The sequence below is a fragment of the Chiloscyllium punctatum genome, chromosome 19, assembly GCF_047496795.1.
Source record: "Chiloscyllium punctatum isolate Juve2018m chromosome 19, sChiPun1.3, whole genome shotgun sequence".
Classification (NCBI taxonomy): Eukaryota; Metazoa; Chordata; class Chondrichthyes; order Orectolobiformes; family Hemiscylliidae; genus Chiloscyllium; species Chiloscyllium punctatum.
The window spans coordinates 92,083,822-92,103,130 of record NC_092757.1 but is presented as its reverse complement, the minus strand read 5'-3'; the positions used below and the strand labels follow the sequence as shown (position 1 = coordinate 92,103,130).

At 48.2% G+C, this 19,309-nt stretch overlaps 1 protein-coding gene across 1 annotated transcript in view; it reads right to left on the bottom strand.

The window, feature by feature from the left end:
- Positions 1–19,075, bottom strand: part of LOC140491251 (transient receptor potential cation channel subfamily V member 1-like) — a 44,697-nt gene extending 25,622 nt beyond the window's left edge. The window contains exons 1-5 of the mRNA XM_072589215.1: positions 18,765–19,075; positions 11,367–11,536; positions 6,183–6,335; positions 4,449–4,589; positions 1,575–1,873 (exon numbers count right to left, since the gene is read on the bottom strand). Of these exons, the coding sequence (XP_072445316.1) occupies positions 1,575–1,873; positions 4,449–4,589; positions 6,183–6,335; positions 11,367–11,536; positions 18,765–19,075 (1,074 nt within the window). The remainder of the gene's footprint in view (positions 1–1,574; positions 1,874–4,448; positions 4,590–6,182; positions 6,336–11,366; positions 11,537–18,764) is intronic.
- Between the last annotated feature and the right edge of the window lie 234 nt (positions 19,076–19,309).

Here is a 19,309-nt window from a genome sequence, read left to right as displayed (position 1 = left end):
CAGTGCTGAGGGAGTGCCGCACTGTCAGAGGGTCAGTGCTGAGGGAGCGCCGCACTGTCAGAGGGTCAGTGCTGAGGGAGTGCCGCACTGTTGGAGGGTCAGTGCTGAGGGAGTGCCGCACTGTTGGAGGGTCAGTGCTGAGGGAGTTCCACACTGTCAGAGGGTCAGTGCTGAGGGTGTGCCGCACTGTCGGAGGGTCAGTGCTGAGGGAGTGCCGCACTGTCAGAGGGTCATTGCTGAGGGAGTGTTGCACTGTCATAGGATCAGTGATTAGGGACTGCCACACTGTCGGTAGGTCAGTGCTGTGGGAGTGCCACGCTGTCAGAGGGTCTGTGCTGAGGGAGTGTCGCACTGTCGGAGGGTCAGTGCTGAGGAAGTGTCGCACTGTCGGAGGGTCAGTGATGAGGGAGCACTGCACTGTCAGAGGGTCAGTGTTGAGAGAGTGCCGCACTGTCAGAGGGTCAGTACTGAGGGAGAGCCACACTGTTGGAGGGTCAGTGCTGAGGGAGTGCCACACTGTCAGAGGGTCAGTGCTGAGGGAGCGCCGCACTGTCGGAGGGTCAGTGCTGAGGGAGAGCCACATTGTTGGAGGGTCAGTGCTGAGGGAGTGCCACACTGTCAGAGGATCAGTGCTGAGGGAGTGTCGCACTGTCGGAGGGTCAGTGCTGAGGAAGTGTCGCACTGTCGGAGGGTCAGTGATGAGGGAGCACTGCACTGTCAGAGGGTCAGTGCTGAGAGAGTGTCGCACTGTCAGAGGGTCAGTACTGAGGGAGTGTCGCACTGTCGGAGGGTCAGTGCTGAGGGAGTGCCGCCCTGTCAGAGGGTCAGTACTGAGGGTGTGCCACACTGTCGGAGGTTCAGTACTGAGGGAGTGTCGCACTGTCGGAGGGTCAGTGCTGAGGGAGTGCCACACTGTCAGAGGTTCAGTGCTAAAGGGGCTCTTTTATTTCTTTATCTCTCTGTCACAGGTTTCCTGTAAACTCCCTCTCGGTGGCCTAGCCTTTCAGTTCTCTGGCCGAAGGCAGGCCCACCCCACACTTCCGCTGGGTGGCGAAGGAGGGAGTGCAGCAGGAAAAGGATCACACCCCTTGCTGCTGGCACATTCTGATCCATCCCCGATGTCCAGCCAACTGAACCACCCGACCCTGAAGGCTGTGTCCACACTGGTCAGGGACAGCAGAAACCCTGCTCCATTCCTATCGAATAGCTATCTGGGAATCTCTCCCAGTGTTCCTGCCTTCCAAAGGATTTGAAAATTGATGCCCAACCTGTTTGGCCTCATTATGAAGGCCCCTTCCTTGGCATCAGGTCGTGGAGCAGGACTGGAAGCTGAAACCTCGGGCCCAGAGACAGGGCCATTGCACCCTCCTCCCCCGAACTGAACACCTGGAAGTTGTGGGCAGCCCTCACTGTCCATGACTGACACAGCGCTGAGGGGGGGCCGTTACTGGGAGAAGCTGCTCACTATGTCATGCAACAAGAAGTCACTTCATTGCGTTAAATGATAGGAACTATTTCCCCAGCCTCATTGCGCCCCCATCCTTCCTGACTTGGAGCAGTCAGCGCTCCCTCACCTCGAGTTTGCCCGCCTTTGCAGCCAGTTTCAAGGGGGTTAGACCTTTCTTGTTCTTCATGCTTTCCAGGTTCAGCTCTGGGTTGATCTTCACCCCCATCCTCAGCAGGTAATCATACATGTGGATGATAAATTTGGTGTTCTCCTTGGTGTTGTCGGAGATGGACACCAATGCGTGGAGCACGTTGTTCCCCATGGAGTCGGTGGCTGAGATGTCTGCTGGACTGTACGGGTTTTCCAACAGGTAGGTCACCACGTCCAGCTGGTTTGTACAGGCGGCCAGTGAGAGAGGCAGCTCCCCTGTCAACAGAAGAGATCAAGTCTCAGCAACTACAATGTACATTTGTCTGGCATTCTCTATGTGGTAAACCGCTCCAAGACCCTTCACGGGACTACAATCAGAGACAAAGGCACTTGAGGAGATATTAGGGCAGACAAGGAGCCTGGTGAAGGAAGGGAGAGAGAAATCTAGGGTGGGAATTCCAGAGCTTATGGCCCAGACAGCTGAAGGCATTGGAGAAGGTTACAGACATTGGGACTGGAGAAGGGTACAGACATTGGGTGTGGAGAAGGGTACAGACATTGGGTGTGGAGAAGGTTACAGACATTGGGTCTGGAGAAGGGTACAGACATTGGGACTGAAGAAGATTACAGATATTGGGTCTGGAGAAGGTTACAGACGTTGTGTCTGGAGAAGGTGACAGACATTGGGTGTGGAGAAGGTTACAGACATTGGGTCTGGAGAAGGTTACAGACATTGGGTGTGGAGAAGGTTACAGACATTGGGTCTGGAAAAGGTTACAGACATTGTGTCTGGAGAAGGTTACAGACGTTGGGACTGGAGAAGGTTACAGACATTGGGACTGGAGAAGGTTACAGACATTGGGAGTGGAGAAGGTTACAGACATTGGGTCTGGAGAAGGTTACAGACATTGGGACTGGAGAAGTTACAGACATTGGGACTGGAGAAGGTTACAGACATTGGGTTTGGAGAAGGTTACAGACGTTGGGTCTGGAGAAGGTTACAAACATTGGGTCTGGAAAAGGTTACAGACATTGAGACTGGAGAAGGTTACAGACATTGGGTCTGGAGAAGGGTACAGACATTGGGTCTGGAGAAGGTTACAGACATTGGGTCTGGAGAAGGTTACAGACATTGGGAATGGCCAAACTGTGGAAGGATTTGAAAACAAGTATGAGAATTCTAAACCTGAGGCATTACTGCTAACTGATTCTGATGAGAGAATGCAAGAGTTTCAGAAAAACCAAGGGGACTTAGTGCAGGTCAGGATGGGAACTGAGCTTTGTTCAAAGTCAACTTTCCATAGAGAGGAAAATGGGCAGGTCAAGCTGTCATTAGAATAAGACCACTTTATTAGAGCACTTGAAACACTACAGCATACATGGTTACACACCACATGGTGGGAATTGGGTTTACAATAGATGGATGTTAGATGACCAGCATAGACACAATATGCTGAAGGGCCTCTTTTTGTGCCATGAATGCTCTTTTCAGGTAATACTCAAGTCAAAAGGGGGGAGGGAGGGATACAGCGACAAAGAGACAGAGACTGGGACAGAGAATGTTCCCATGAAAACACTGATAGGAACGTATAAGATTCAGCCCTGGAAGCTAGTTTAACTAGAACGCAGCTGATCTGTAGCTTAACTCCATCTATCTCCTAATAGTCAGGAACATTTGTGGTGATGTGATGGGGTCCCTATCTCTGGACCAGGAGGGCAGAGTTCAAGTCCCCACTTGCTCCAGAGGAGGGTCACAGCTCCCCTGAACAGGATGATTAAAACTATCTGCCACTAGTCACATTCAAATAAGTACATGTCCATTATCCCTACTCTGACTTCTCATCTGCTAACTGATTCTCCATCAGCTTTTGAAAGTGTTCACGATGTTCTGATCTTTGGTTCAAAGTGGACAATATCGATCTTCTACCTTTTAATCTCTGAATATTGCAGCACAAAATGAAGGCGTTCAGCCCATTGAGTCTGCACTGGCCCTTAGAGTGATCCAATGAAGGCGTTCAGCCCATTGAGTCTGCACTGGCCCTTAGACTGATCCAGTTTGTTCCATTCCCCAGCTGTTCCCAATATCCCTGTGTCATGATTGGAATGAGGTTGGTCGGAGATTGGATCTCATGGTGTATCAGATCCCTGATGGGGTCTGTTAACCTGGGTCAATCAGGGAGTCCTGGCTGACAGATATAAACAGGAGTCTTTGAGAGTCTCCTCACTCTCGGGACTGGCTGTGAGTCCATGTATGGTGCACATGTAAATAAAGGGTAACTGGCCTCTGTGCAGTTATTTCACCCTACAATTGTTCTCCTTCAAATGCAATGATCCAGTCTGACTTTGATTGTTGAGGGAACACTTTCACTGTATGACTTCAGCTCCTGACTTCATCTCAGCTTAGTTCCCCAAAACAGCAAGCCTCCATCAAGAGATACATTTTGAGATGTGAAGGAATTTCTTCTCCCAGAGGATAGTGAATGCCTGGAATTCTCTATCCCAGAGAGTTGTGAAGGTTAGATGATGGAGAGTATTTAAAGAGGGGGGTAGATCTCTGCCATTATCAGGGATTGAGGACCATGAGGAGCTGGGATGGAAGAGAAGTTAAGGCCTGGATAATTTGGTCTTGATCTTATTGAATGTTGGGATGGACCTGATGGGCCAAATGGCCTACTCCTGCTTCTATTCCTTCTGTTCTGTCCCTGGGAGATTTGGCCCCCTCTGGTTAAGCAGTTTTATGAAACTCCTTGCCAGTCATCATGTGCCTGCCTGTGTGGATTTTTCCCCCGTTACAGTTTGATTGGTTTTTGTTTTGCTTCACATTCCCAATTGCTCACTCTGTCTTTCTTACCAAAGTAAAAGCCAGTTTGGCCTTCTTTTTGCTTGAAGAAGATACCGTTGGCCTTGGCGTGGACATCAGCACCATTACGGACCAGGAGAGCCACAAAGTGCATACACCGGCGTTCAATGGCAATGTGCAGCGCTGTCTGACCTGGGGTAGGATTCAGGACAAATTATTCACTGAATAGACTGATAGTAAGATGTTGAATTTGGCAGCAAAAGGAGGAGGAACAGGCAGTAAAAAGGCAAGATTACTCGGAAATGGACGTATTGGTCACATGGTCATCCACTTTGCAGTAAGGAGATGAGTTGGACCAGTGCGTCTCATTTACCAGTTTTACTGTCTTTTCCACCAGGGTTACAAGGGCTTCATTATAAATGTGTAGTTTACAACAAACACTGATCTCCACCTTTATCTCTTGTCTAGAAGCTAAACCCCCAACTGGGGAAGAATGCAGCTCATTTTAAAAAAAATTGAATCACCGAGTCACCCAAAATCACATAACTAATATTGCCCACTGGGGACACTATGATCATTACTAAAAACGACAAACCTAAATACCAGAGAGTGGAAAGCAAGAGGGGGAGGTAATGAAGACCAGCCCATGAGGTACCCCACCTATCCTGGAAGGCTCCGGGTTTACCAATGGATAATGCATGCTCCCTCTCCAAGCACTGACAGTGCCCAAAGACCAGGAAAGGAGAACTAAAAGATTCCAGCTTATTTTTTTAAAATTAAATAAACAAACTCTTAAACAGATATGCAAGGATCATCACTTGCTCACTATCAACTCTGGAGCTGTTCTGGTTATCTTTGTGCACTTGTGGTGAAGTGGTACTGTTCCTATCTCTGAGCCAAGAGACTCCGGTTGAAGTCCTACCTGCTCCAGAGCTCTATAATAACATTTCTGAACAGGTTGATTAGAAAATATTCTCATTAGCAAACCCATTTCGAACAGTGATGTTCATCACTTGCTGACAAGGAGCAGCACAAAGATAGTGAAAGAGTTGCTCTAAACTTGTCAGTGTTTGTGGAGGGGAAAATTGACGTTCCCTGAAGGCACTGGCTCCAGGGAATATCAAAACCCCACCAGGATCTCCACTGATTCCCTGTAAATACTAACCCCACCTCCAGCCACTATCCCGAAATCCCTATAAATATTAACACGAACTCTAGTCACTATCCCACAATCCCTGTAAATACTAACCCCACCTCCAGCCATTATCCCGAAATCCCTGTAAATATTAACACCAACTCTAGTCACTATCCCACAATCCCTGTAAATATTAACACCAACTCCAGCCATTATCCCGAAATCCCTGTAAATATTAACACCAACTCTAGTCACTATCCCACAATCCCTGTAAATATTAACACCAACTCCAGCCATTATCCCGAAATCCCTGTAAATATTAACTCCAAGTCCTTCTCCAGAAATCCCCGTGAGTATTTCTGCCTGTTCCTCAACATGGATTCCTTTTAAAAATTAACACTGACACTCTCTCCCCGTGAATTGTTGCATGAAATAACACCCGACCCCCCCCTGGAATCGATGTGTGTAATAACATCAACCATTTCCCCCACCCCACCAGGGAATCCCAGGGTCTGTTCAAAGGTTTTGAAGGTCATTTCCATCAGGGCAGCCTTCAGGCTTCTCTTTACTCCAGCTCCAGCCTGTCCAGTTCGCTGGGAAGATACATCTGTTTTCTGGAGACATTACTTATCACCGTGAGGACTTTATACCCTTGTAGTAGCTGTCACTGTAGGCCGCATTGACAAACTGGGTCAGGTTGTCAGTTTTCTCTGCGATTTCCAGCAGCACTGGGATCGTGTCATTCCTGTGGTTGTTCAGGTTTAACAGTGCCTTCAGCAAAGCAGTTTTCCCTGTCTCTGGGTCTGCAACAGATAAGACAGCAGATTGTAACATGGTCTGGCAGAGAAAAAAAGGTCATTCAGCCCATCAAACCTTTCTATTTAGATTCCATGCTGGAACTCATCCTTTCCTGATTTAAAATTGGAACAGGGGGACACCGGTCAACAGCTTGAGGTTGCTTCCCCATCAAAGAACACGTGAGACAGACAAGGGAGTCCAGGGTTAAGGGGGAAGGTGGGGGGAGTTGAGTGGGCGGGGGTTGGGGGAGCTGGTGATTGAGGCGACAGTTAGTTCAGCTTGATCTTATTGACTGTCAGAGTAACTGGAAGGGTCTACTCCTGCTCCTGAAGCCTATGGTGCCATGGAAAAAGCTATCTGAAGGCATACGTGCATGAATCATTGGAATTTGCAGGGTAGGTTTGGAAAGTGGTCAATAAAGCAACTGAAATCCTGGGCTTTACACATGGGGCATAGAGTGCAGTTACAAGGGAACTATGTTAAACATTTCAAAGCTCTGATTCAGCTCCCCAATTGGAATATGGACACTACGCTTCAGGAAGGACGCAAAGGCATTAGGGAGAGTGCAGAAACGATTGTGCATCAGTGACGTGGACAGATTGGAGAAGCTGAGGCTGTTGCCCTTTGGAAAATGTTGATTAGAGATTCCATTGAGGTGTCCAGAATCAGCATGGGAGGTGGGAGGGCTGCGAAGCTGGGCTGAAATGGAGGGTTTGACCAAGTGTCACAGAGATGTCTCCTTCTCTGAATTGGAAGCTTCCCCCTTCATGTTGGGGTTTTCAGCACAATGATGAAAGGGGTTTTAATCAAAAAGACATTGAATTCTCTTAGTGTCTGGTTGGGGTGGGTGGGCCAAGAAGGAGATGAAAGATTGCTCCTAAACTCGAAAAGACTTTGCTCGGACAGTAACAATACCACACAGAGTAGCTGAGGCAAATAGAGGAAGCTGGATAAACACATGAGACAGAAAGGAATAGAAGAGAGTCTGTTCTGCCATTCAATATAATCATGGCTGATCGTCCTTGTTCCCAAATTTTCCCCGTACCCTTTGATTCCTTTAGCTGGAAGAATTATATCTTAACTCCTTATTGAAGACATTCAATGTTTTGCCCTCAACCACATTTTGTGGGAGAGAATTCCACAGGCTCCCCACTCTCTGGATGAAGACATTTCTCCTCATCTCGATCCTGAATGGTTTACCCTCACATCCTTAAACTGGGATCCTTGGTTCTGGATATCAGAGACACCCTTCCTGCATGTATTTTGCCTAATCCTGTTCCAATTGCACAGGTTTCTCTAAGTTCTGCCCTCATTCTTTCAAATTCCAGTGAAGATAGTGCTAACCATTTCAATTTCTGCTCACATGGTCAGTCCTGACACCCCAGGAGTCAGTCTGGTAAACATTTGTTCCCCTCCCAGGTGGTATATATTGGTGAGGTTCAGTCAATTGACCGGGCAGAAGGTTAATGTGGATCAGGAACCAGTTGGCTGTTCCTGTCCTGGAAGTTCCATGTAATTTTGAAAGGGACTCAGACTCAGGATTGGCTTTGCAGAATCCAGGCCATCAAGACTAGAGGGTATAGGTTTAAGGTGAGAGGGGAAAGATTTAAAAGGGACTTGAGGGGTAACTTTTTCACACAGAGGGTTGTGCATACATGGAATGAACTGCCAGAAGGGTACAGTGCCAGTCCCCCTGAGTGTGGAGACATTGCTTCAGCTCCTCCCTACACTCTACTGTGTGTTGCCATGGCATGTCCGACAGTTCCCTTCCTCAGCGCCTTCCCCTGCTGACCTATGGGAACAGCCAGCTGATATTGATTCCTCTTTCACAACTCACCACTCTCCCAGCAGTGAGGCTCGAACCCACAAATATCTGACTCAGAGACACGAGAACTTCCCACTGAGCCACAGCTGTTATGGGGGATGTTGAAATGTTAAGGGCTAATACATTCCCAGGGGACAGCACTATTTACCTGCCATGATGTACCTCTTTTCTGACTCTCGCATCCACAACAACTGGATTGAAACATATCGACTCGTTAGTATTTTCTGTTTGAAACAGTAGTATGTATGGACCTTTACACATCTTCTCATTTCTTAGCTTTGCAGTGTTAAAGTTTCACTTTTAGTACAAATTTTCTCAATCACATAATCACAGACCATAAGATTATAAAACAGAGGAGCAGAAATTAAGCCGTTCAGCCCATCGAGTCTGCTCTGCTATTCAATCATGGCTGATAGGTTTCTCAACCCCATTCTCCCGCTTTCTGTCTGTAACCCCTGATCCCCTTGATAATCAAGAACCTATCTACCTCAGTCTTAAATATACTCCATGGTCCGGCTTCCTCAGCCTTCTGTGGCAATGAGTTCCATAGATTCACCACTCTCTTTATCTCCGTTGTAGAATGCCTTCCCTTTACTCTAAGGCTGTGCCCTTGGGTCCTAGTCTCTCCTACCGATGGAAACATCTTCCCAACATCCACTCTGTCCAGGCCATTCAGTATTCTAAATCCTTCTAAATTCCATCAAATATAAGCCCAGAGTCCTAAGATGTTCCTGATATGTTAAGCTTTTCATTCCTGGAACCATTCTAATGAGCCTCCACTGAACACACTCCAAGGCCAATACATCCTTCCTGAGATATGGGGCCCAAAACTGCACAATACTCCAAATACGGTCTGACCAGAGCCTTAGAGACTCGGAAGTACACCCCTGCTTTTATATTCAAGTCCTCTCAAAATAAATGCCATCATTGCCTTTGCCTTCCTAACTACTGACTCAACCTGCAAGTTTACCTTGAGAGAATCCTGGACTACAACTCCCAAGTCTTTTTGCACTTCAGACTTGTGAATTTTATCCCCATTCAGAAAATACTCCATGCCTCCAACCTTCCAACCAAAGTGCGTTACCTTATACTTTCCCATGTTGTACTCTGCCCTTATTTGCCCACTCTCCTAACCTGTCCAAATCTTTCTGCAGCCTCCCCGCCTCCTCAATGCTATCTATTCCTTTACCTATCTTTGTATCATCTGCAAACTTAGCCAGAATACTCTCAATTCCTTCATCTAGATAGTTAATGTATAAAGTGAAAAGTTGTGATCTGGAAACTGAGCCTTGTGGAACACCACTTGTCACCAGCTGCCATCCTGAGAAGGACCCTTTTATCCCCACTCTGCTTTCTGCCAGACAGCCAAGCTTCTACCCATGTTAGCACCTTGCCTCTGACACCATGGGCCCTTATCTTACTCAGCAGCCTCCTCTGCGGCACCTTGTCAAGGGCCTTCTTGAAGTCCAGGCAGGTAACGTCATTTGCTCTCATTTCATCTAACCTGCTTGTTACTTCCTCAAAGAATTCTAGCAGATTTGTCAGGCATGACCTCCCCTTGATGAAACCATGCTGACTTTGCCCTATTTTACCATAAACTTCCACGTATTCAGAAATCTCATCCTTCACAATGGATTCCAGGATCTTACCATGACTGAGATTAGGTTAATCGGTCTGTAATTTTCTGTCTTCTGCTTTACTCCCTTTTTAAACAAGGGTGTCACATTAACAAGATTCCAGTCTTCTGGGACCCTCCCTGATTCTAGCAATTCCTGAAATATCACCACTAACGCCTCGACTATCTCTTCAGCTATCCCCCTTAGAACTCTGGGGTGTAGTCCATCTGGTCCAGGTCATTTATCCACTTTCAGTTTTTCTAGCACCTTCTCTTTGGTGATGGCCGCCATATTCAGCTCTGCCCCCTCACTGTATTGAACATTTTGGATATTATTAAGTTTTATTATTAAGTTCCTCAGCCATTTCCTTGTTCCCCACTAATATTTTGTGGCACCATTTTCCAGTGGCCCAATATCCACTTTTGCCTCTCTTGTGCACTTCATATATCTAAAGAAACTCTTCCTTTATATTACTGGTGAGCTCACCCACATATTTAACCTTCTCCCTCCTTACTTCCTCTTTTGTTGCCCTTTGTTGGTCTTTGTAAGCTTCTCAATCCTCTGGTTTCCCACTGCCCTTCGCGACATTATCTGCTTTCTCTTTTGCTTTTACACTATCCCTGGCTTCCCCAGTCAGCCACTATTGCCTCATCCTCCTTGTACCATGCTTCTTTTTCCTCAGGATGCCTCTCTCCTGTGTCTCCTGAATTACTCCCAGAAACTCCTGCCAATAATACCTGAATGCTGAAGCCAAACTGAGGATGGCAATTTGAGAGGGTGAAGGTTAAATATGATCTTGAGATGTGTGGAAAGGACAGGAATAATTACCTCCCATTCCCTGCCAGTGAGTTATTCTGAAAGGTTTGTCCACACTGACTAAGAGGAGGATGGAAACTGGCTCAGCGCAGAGTCCTGATCTTTTCTCCAAGCCCCACTGGTGGCTCTTAGAGCTCTGATTCAGTGTGGTGCCTCACATCGGTGTAAATATAGTATTGTATGTGTAAGAGAGGTCTCTGGTCTTTTGGATAGAGTCAAAATCAAATGTTTGTTTGTCCCCTTGACATGCTACAATATAGAAATGAACTGCATCTATGACAATGCATATATAGGAAGATTCTTTTTGTGAACAAAGTATATTTTTGAAATAAAAAAAACTCTTAGTGCAACATCGAGGGGGTGCTGCACTGTTGGAGGTGTCACTTTTTGATGAGATGTTAATTTGAGCCCTCAACACAGGGGCTTATAAAAGATCCTTTGCCCACTGTTTCAAAGAAGGGGAGGAGGACCTCTGCAATGTCCTGAAACCAATATTTAATCCCACAACTAACATCCATAAGGAATAAATTACCCAGATGTTATCAGATTGCAGGTTATGGGATCTTGCGCACAGATGGCAGCTGCAGTTCTGAAATTACAACAGGGACTAGTTCAAAATGTACTTCCTTGACTGAAATATATGGGACATCCTGAGGTTTGAAAGGCACTATAGAGAAGCCCTTCAAGCCTTCTTTAGTCCGTGTTTACACGGATGAGGTTCTGGACAGATAGCTGATACCCATGAGGGAGACATCAGGAGGAGAACGAAGAAACCATACCTCTGAGTTTCCAGTCAGTGAGATGTTCATTGTTCTTGATCAGATACTCCAATAAGCCATCTAACTCACTGGCCTTGCCTCCAGACACCGCCTTAAACAGCCATTGCCACTCATAGGCTTTGAAGGCCAGGTTTCCCTCACTGCTTCTGGCTGAACCTAAGGACTGCATCCTGTGTACAAGAAAAACTCTTTAAAGCAACAGTAGAAATCAGTCAGATGACAAAATAAATTGCTTATACTCACTGACCAACTTTGGCTCCTTGTTCATCAACCTCTCCAAATTAAAATACCAATCTGTCCCTGGCATTACTGCTCACTATCTCTGGCATTGTTGCTCACTATCCCTGGCATTATTGCTCACTATCCCTGGCATTATTGCTCACTATCTCTGGCATTGTTGCTCACTATCCCTGGCATTAATGCTCACTATCCCTGGCATTACTGCTCACTATCCCTGGCATTACCGCTCACTATCCCTGGCATTGTTGCTCACTATCCCTGGCATTATTGCTCACTATCCCTGGCATTACTGCTCACTATCCCTGGCATTGTTGCTCACTATCCCTGGCATTATTGCTCACTATCCCTGGCATTACTGATCACTATCCCTGGCATTACCGCTCACTATCTCTGGCATTACCGCTCACTATCCCTGGCATTACCGCTCACTATCCCTGGCATTACTGCTCACTATCCCTGGCATTATTGCTCACTATCCCTGGCATTACCGCTCACTATCCCTGGCATTACCGCTCACTATCCCTGGTATTACTGCTCACTATCCCTGGCATTATTGCTCACTATCCCTGGCATTACTGCTCACTATCCCTGGTATTACTGCTCACTATCCCTGGCATTATTGCTCACTATCCCTGGCATTGCTGCTCTCTATCCCTGGCATTGCTGCTCTCTATCCCTGGCATTGCTGCTCACTATCCCTGGCATTACCGCTCACTATCCCTGGCATTGCTGCTCTCTATCCCTGGCATTGCTGCTCTCTATCCCTGGCATTGCTGCTCACTATCCCTGGCATTACCGCTCACTATCCCTGGCATTGCTGCTCTCTATCCCTGGCATTATTGCTCACTATCCCTGGCATTACCGCTCACTATCTCTGGCATTATTGCTCACTATCCCTGGCATTACTGTTCACTATCCCTGGCATTACTGCTCTCTATCCCTGGCATTGCTGATCTCTATCCCTGGCATTGCTGCTCACTATCCCTGGCATTACTGCTCACTATCCCTGGCATTACCGCTCACTATCCCTGGCATTGCTGCTCACTATCCCTGGCATTACTGCTCACTATCCCTGGCATTACCGCTCTCTATCCCTGGCATTGCTGCTCACTATCCCTGGCATTACTGCTCACTATCCCTGGCATTACCGCTCACTATCCCTGGCATTGCTGCTCACTATCTCTGGCATTATTGCTCACTATCCCTGGCATTATTGCTCACTATCCCTGGCATTACTGTTCACTATCCCTGGCATTACTGCTCACTATCCCTGGAATTGCTGCTCTCTTTCCCTGGCATTACTGCTCACTATCCCTGGCATTACTGCTCACTATCCCTGGCATTACCGCTCACTATCCCTGGCATTACTGCTCACTATCCCTGGCATTGTTGCTCACTATCCCTGGCATTACCGCTCACTATCCCTGGCATTACCGCTCACTATCCCTGGTATTACTGCTCACTATCCCTGGCATTATTGCTCACTATCCCTGGCATTACTGCTCACTATCCCTGGTATTACTGCTCACTATCCCTGGCATTATTGCTCACTATCCCTGGCATTGCTGCTCTCTATCCCTGGCATTGCTGCTCTCGATCCCTGGCATTGCTGCTCTGTATCCCTGGCATTACCGCTCACTATCCCTGGCATTGCTGCTCTCTATCCCTGGCATTGCTGCTCTCTATCCCTGGCATTGCTGCTCACTATCCCTGGCATTACCGCTCACTATCCCTGGCATTACCGCTCTCTATCCCTGGCATTGCTGCTCTCTATCCCTGGCATTGCTGCTCACTATCCCTGGCATTACCGCTCACTATCCCTGGCATTACCGCTCACTATCCCTGGCATTGCTGCTCTCTATCCCTGGCATTACTGCTCTCTATCCCTGGCATTGCTGCTCTCTATCCCTGGCATTGCTGCTCACTATCCCTGGCATTACCGCTCACTATCCCTGGCATTACTGCTCACTATCCCTGGCATTACCGCTCACTATCCCTGGCATTACCGCTCACTATCCCTGGCATTACTGCTCACTATCCCTGGCATTATTGCTCACTATCCCTGGCATTACTGCTCACTATCCCTGGCATTATTGCTCTCTATCCTTGGCATTACTGCTCACTATCCCTGGCATTACTGCTCACTATCCCTGGCATTACCGCTCACTATCCCTGGCATTACTGCTCACTATCTCTGGCATTACTGCTCACTATCCCTGGCATTGCTGCTCTCTATCCCTGGCATTACTGCTTACTATCCCTGGCATTACTGCTCACTATCCCTGGCATTGCTGCTCTCTTTCCCTGGCATTACTGCTCACTATCCCTGGCATTGCTGCTCACTATCCCTGGCATTACTGCTCACTATCCCTGGCATTATTGCTCACTATCCCTGGCATTGCTGCTCTCTATCCCTGGCATTGCTGCTCACTATCCCTGTCATTACCACTCACTATCCCTGGCATTACCGCTCACTATCCCTGGCATTGCTGCTCTCTATCCCTGGCATTGCTGCTCACTATCCCTGGCATTACCGCTCACTATCCCTGGCATTACCGCTCACTATCAATGGCATTGCTGCTCTCTATCCCTGGCATTGCTGCTCACTATCCCTGGCATTATTGCTCACTATCCCTGGCATTACCGTTCACTATCCCTGGCATTGCTGCTCACTATCTCTGGCATTACCGCTCACTATCCCTGGCATTACTGCTCACTATCTCTGGCATTACCGCTCACTATCTCTGGCATTACCGCTCACTATCCCTGGCATTACCGCTCACTATCCCTGGCATTGCTGCTCACTGTCTCTGGCATTGCTGCTCACTATCTCTGGCATTACTGCTCACTATCCCTGGCATTATTGCTCACTATCTCTGGCATTACTGCTCACTATCCCTGGCATTATTGCTCACTATCCCTGGCATTACCGCTCACTATCCCTGGCATTGCTGCTCTCTATCCCTGGCATTACCGCTCACTATCCCTGGCATTACCGCTCACTATCCCTGGCATTATTGCTCACTATCCCTGGCATTACTGCTCACTATCCCTGGCATTACTGCTCCCTATCCCTGGCATTACCGCTCACTATCCCTGGCATTACTGCCCACTATCCCTGGCATTGCTGCTCACTATCTCTGGCATTACCGCTCACTATCCCTGGCATTACCGCTCACTATCCCTGGCATTGCTGCTCACTATCTCTGGCATTACCACTCACTATCCCTGGCATTACCGCTCACTATCTCTGGCATTACTGCTCACTATCTCTGGCATTACCGCTCACTATCCCTGGCATTATTGCTCACTATCCCTGGCATTACCGCTCACTATCTCTGGCATTACCGCTCACTATCCCTGGCATTACCGCTCACTATCCCTGGCATTACTGCTCACTATCCCTGGCATTGCTGCTCACTATCCCTGGCATTACTGCTCACTATCTCTGGCATTACCGCTCACTAGCCCTGGCATTACTGCTCACTATCCCTGGCATTACCGCTCACTATCCCTGGCATTACCGCTCACTATCCCTGGCATTGCTGCTCACTATCCCTGGCATTACCGCTCACTATCTCTGGCATTACCGCTCACTATCTCTGGCATTACCGCTCACTATCCCTGGCATTATCGCTCACTATCCCTGGCATTACTGCTCACTATCCCTGGCATTACTGCTCACTATCTCTGGCATTACCGCTCACTATCCCTGGCATTACTGCTCACTATCCCTGGCATTACCGCTCACTATCCCTGGCATTACCGCTCACTATCCCTGGCATTGCTGCTCACTATCCCTGGCATTACTGCTCACTATCCCTGGCATTACTGCTCACTATCCCTGGCATTGCTGCTCACTATCCCTGGCATTACTGGTCACTATCCCTGGCATTACTGCTCACTATCTCTGGCATTGCTGCTCACTATCCCTGGCATTACTGCTCACTATCCCTGGCATTACTGCTCACTATCCCTGGCATTACTGCTCACTATCTCTGGCATTACCGCTCACTATCTCTGGCATTACTGGTCACTATCCCTGGCATTACTGCTCACTATCTCTGGCATTGCTGCTCACTATCCCTGGCATTACTGCTCACTATCCCTGGCATTACTGCTCACTATCCCTGGCATTACCGCTCACTATCTCTGGCATTACTGGTCACTATCCCTGGCATTACCGCTCACTATCCCTGGCATTACCGCTCACTATCTCTGGCATTACTGGTCACTATCCCTGGCATTACCGCTCACTATCCCTGGCATTACTGGTCACTATCCCTGGCATTACCGCTCACTATCCCTGGCATTACTGGTCACTATCCCTGGCATTACCGCTCACTATCTCTGGCATTACTGCTCACTATCTCTGGAATTACTGCTCACTATCCCTGGCATTACCGCTCACTATCCCTGGCATTGCTGCTCACTATCCCTGGCATTACTGCTCACTATCCCTGGCATTACCGCTCATTATCTCTGGCATTACTGCTCACTATCCCTGGCATTACCGCTCACTATCTCTGGCATTGCTGCTCACTATCCCTGGCATTACTGCTCACTATCCATGGCATTACCGCTCACTATCCCTGGCATTACCGCTCACTATCTCTGGCATTACCGCTCACTATCCCTGGCATTGCTGCTCACTATCCCTGGCATTACTGCTCACTATCCCTGGCATTACCGCTCACTATCTCTGGCATTACTGGTCACTATCCCTGGCATTACCGCTCACTATCTCTGGCATTACTGCTCACTATCCCTGGCATTACCGCTCACTATCTCTGGCATTACCGCTCACTATCTCTGGCATTACCGCTCACTATCCCTGGCATTGCTGCTCACTATCCCTGGCATTACTGCTCACTATCCCTGGCATTACCGCTCACTATCCCTGGCATTACCGCTCACTATCTCTGGAATTACTGCTCACTATCCCTGGCATTACTGCTCACTATCCCTGGCATTACCGCTCACTATCTCTGGCATTACCGCTCACTATCTCTGGCATTACTGCTCACTATCTCTGGCATTACTGCTCACTATCTCTGGCATTGCTGCTCACTATCCCTGGCATTACTGCTCACTATCCCTGGCATTGCTGCTCACTATCTCTGGCATTACTGTTCACTATCCCTGGCATTACCGCTCACTATCTCTGGCATTACTGGTCACTATCCCTGGCATTACTGCTCACTATCCCTGGCATTACCGCTCACTATCCCTGGCATTACCGCTCACTATCCCTGGCATTGCTGCTCTCTATCCCTGGCATTGCTGCTCACTATCCCTGGCATTACCGCTCACTATCCCTGGCATTACCGCTCACTATCCCTGGCATTGCTGCTCACTATCTCTGGCATTGCTGCTCACTATCCCTGGCATTATTGCTCACTATCCCTGGCATTACTGCTCACTATCCCTGGCATTACCGCTCACTATCCCTGGCATTGCTGCTCTCTCTCCCTGGCATTACCGCTCACTATCCCTGGCATTGCTGCTCACTATCTCTGGCATTACTGGTCACTATCCCTGGCATTACCGCTCACTATCCCTGGCATTACCGCTCACTATCCCTGGCATTGCTGCTCTGTATCCCTGGCATTGCTGCTCACTATCCCTAGCATTACCGCTCACTATCCCTGGCATTACTGCTCACTATCTCTGGCATTACTGCTCACTATCCCTGGCATTACCGCTCACTATCCCTGGCATTACCGCTCACTATCCCTGGCATTGCTGCTCACTATCCCTGGCATTGCTGCTCACTATCCCTGGCATTACCGCTCACTATCCCTGGCATTACCGCTCTCTATCTCTGGCATTACCGCTCACTATCCCTGGCATTACCGCTCACTATCCCTGGCATTGCTGCTCACTATCCCTGGCATTACTGCTCACTATCCCTGGCATTACTGCTCACTATCTCTGGCATTACTGCTCACTATCCCTGGCATTACCGCTCACTATCCCTGGCATTACCGCTCACTATCCCTGGCATTGCTGCTCACTATCCCTGGCATTGCTGCTCACTATCCCTGGCATTACCGCTCACTATCCCTGGCATTACCGCTCTCTATCTCTGGCATTACCGCTCACTATCCCTGGCATTACCGCTCACTATCTCTGGCATTGCTGCTCACTATCCCTGGCATTACCGCTCACTATCCCTGGCATTGCTGCTCACTATCCCTGGCATTACTGCTCACTATCCCTGGCATTACCGCTCACTATCTCTGGCATTACTGCTCACTATCCCTGGCATTACCGCTCACTATCCATGGCATTACCGCTCACTATCCCTGCGACCCCCAACAGCACCACGACCCTCGAAGATTTACCAACCACCAAGTGATCGGCTGCCAGGTAGCTGAGCAGCTTGGGACTTTTAATGTTTGGGTCAGAAACCATCAGACCCCTGATGGGAATGAGCTGGTTTGGTTTTGCGGTGAAAAGCATCTCAGACCTGAAGGTAGCTGGTTTATTTCCTCTCCTCAGTTGCTCTAAGCTATGACTTTTAATTAATAAGTCAAAAAGTGTGGTGCTGAAAAAGCACAGCAGGTCAGGCAGCAACCGAGGAGTAGGAGCCGACGTTTCGGGCATAAGCCCTTCATCAGGAACTTCCTGATGTAGAGTTCATGCTGAAAATGTCGACTGTCCTGCTCTTCTGACACTGCCTGACCGGCTGTGCTTTTCCAGCACAACACCTTTTGACTCTTGTTTTCCTTGGAGCAGAGGAGACTGAGGGGGGACATGATTGAGATGTCCCAAGTTATGAGGGAATAGACAGGACGGACAAAAAAGGACATTGCCCATTGGTGAAGGGATCAATGACTGGGGGAGGGGGGTGTGGGTGTGTAGGTTTAAGGTAAGGGGCAGGAGGTTTAGAGGAAGCCCATTTTCACCCTTAAGGTGGTGGGAACCTGGAACTGATTGCCTGTAAGGGTGGAAGAGGAAAAGCCCATTATAACATTGAAAATTTACTTCGATGCGCTCGTGATACCAATGCATACAAGGCTACAGGCCAAGTGTTGGAAAATCGAATTAGCATAGTGAGGTGATGGGTTTTGACTGGGACAGTCTCAATGGGCCCAAGGGCCTTTTTTTCTGTGCACTAGGCCTCTATGACATTATATTGAGCTGCCCACTCACTTCACATTCTCCTGGGCTGACACTGTACTCGATTTCGGTGATGTTTGATAGCCTTTTGGGAAAAAGGAATCCATCGGTGCCTTAGCCTTTGAGGAATCAGTTTCGCGGAAGTGGTAACGTTGCTGTGTCCTTTTTAAAAGGTTGGATGGCGATATCGAAGGGCCCTTTGACAGCTCTTGGGAATACCCAGCAGCTGGAAAGGAACTTTCCAGCTCCTCATCCTCGGTGAACACATCATCGGTGTCTGGATTCAAACCCGTTTCGTCAGTGACCTCAGACTGGTCAGCTTCATCACTCTGCAACCGCTTCATTTCAACAGAGGCACAGAGACACCCAACCAGGACGGGGTTCAGAGACAGGCTAATGACAAACTTCAGACACACTGAAAAATAAAACAAAAAGGTGCAGTAAAAAAAAATACATTCCATTTCCAATTACATCCATAACACAACGTGCGTTACAGATTATATTGAGAATACTATACTCAACAACACAGCATATTAGTCAATTTATACCGGAACTTTCCATCAAAGTTCTTCCTTATT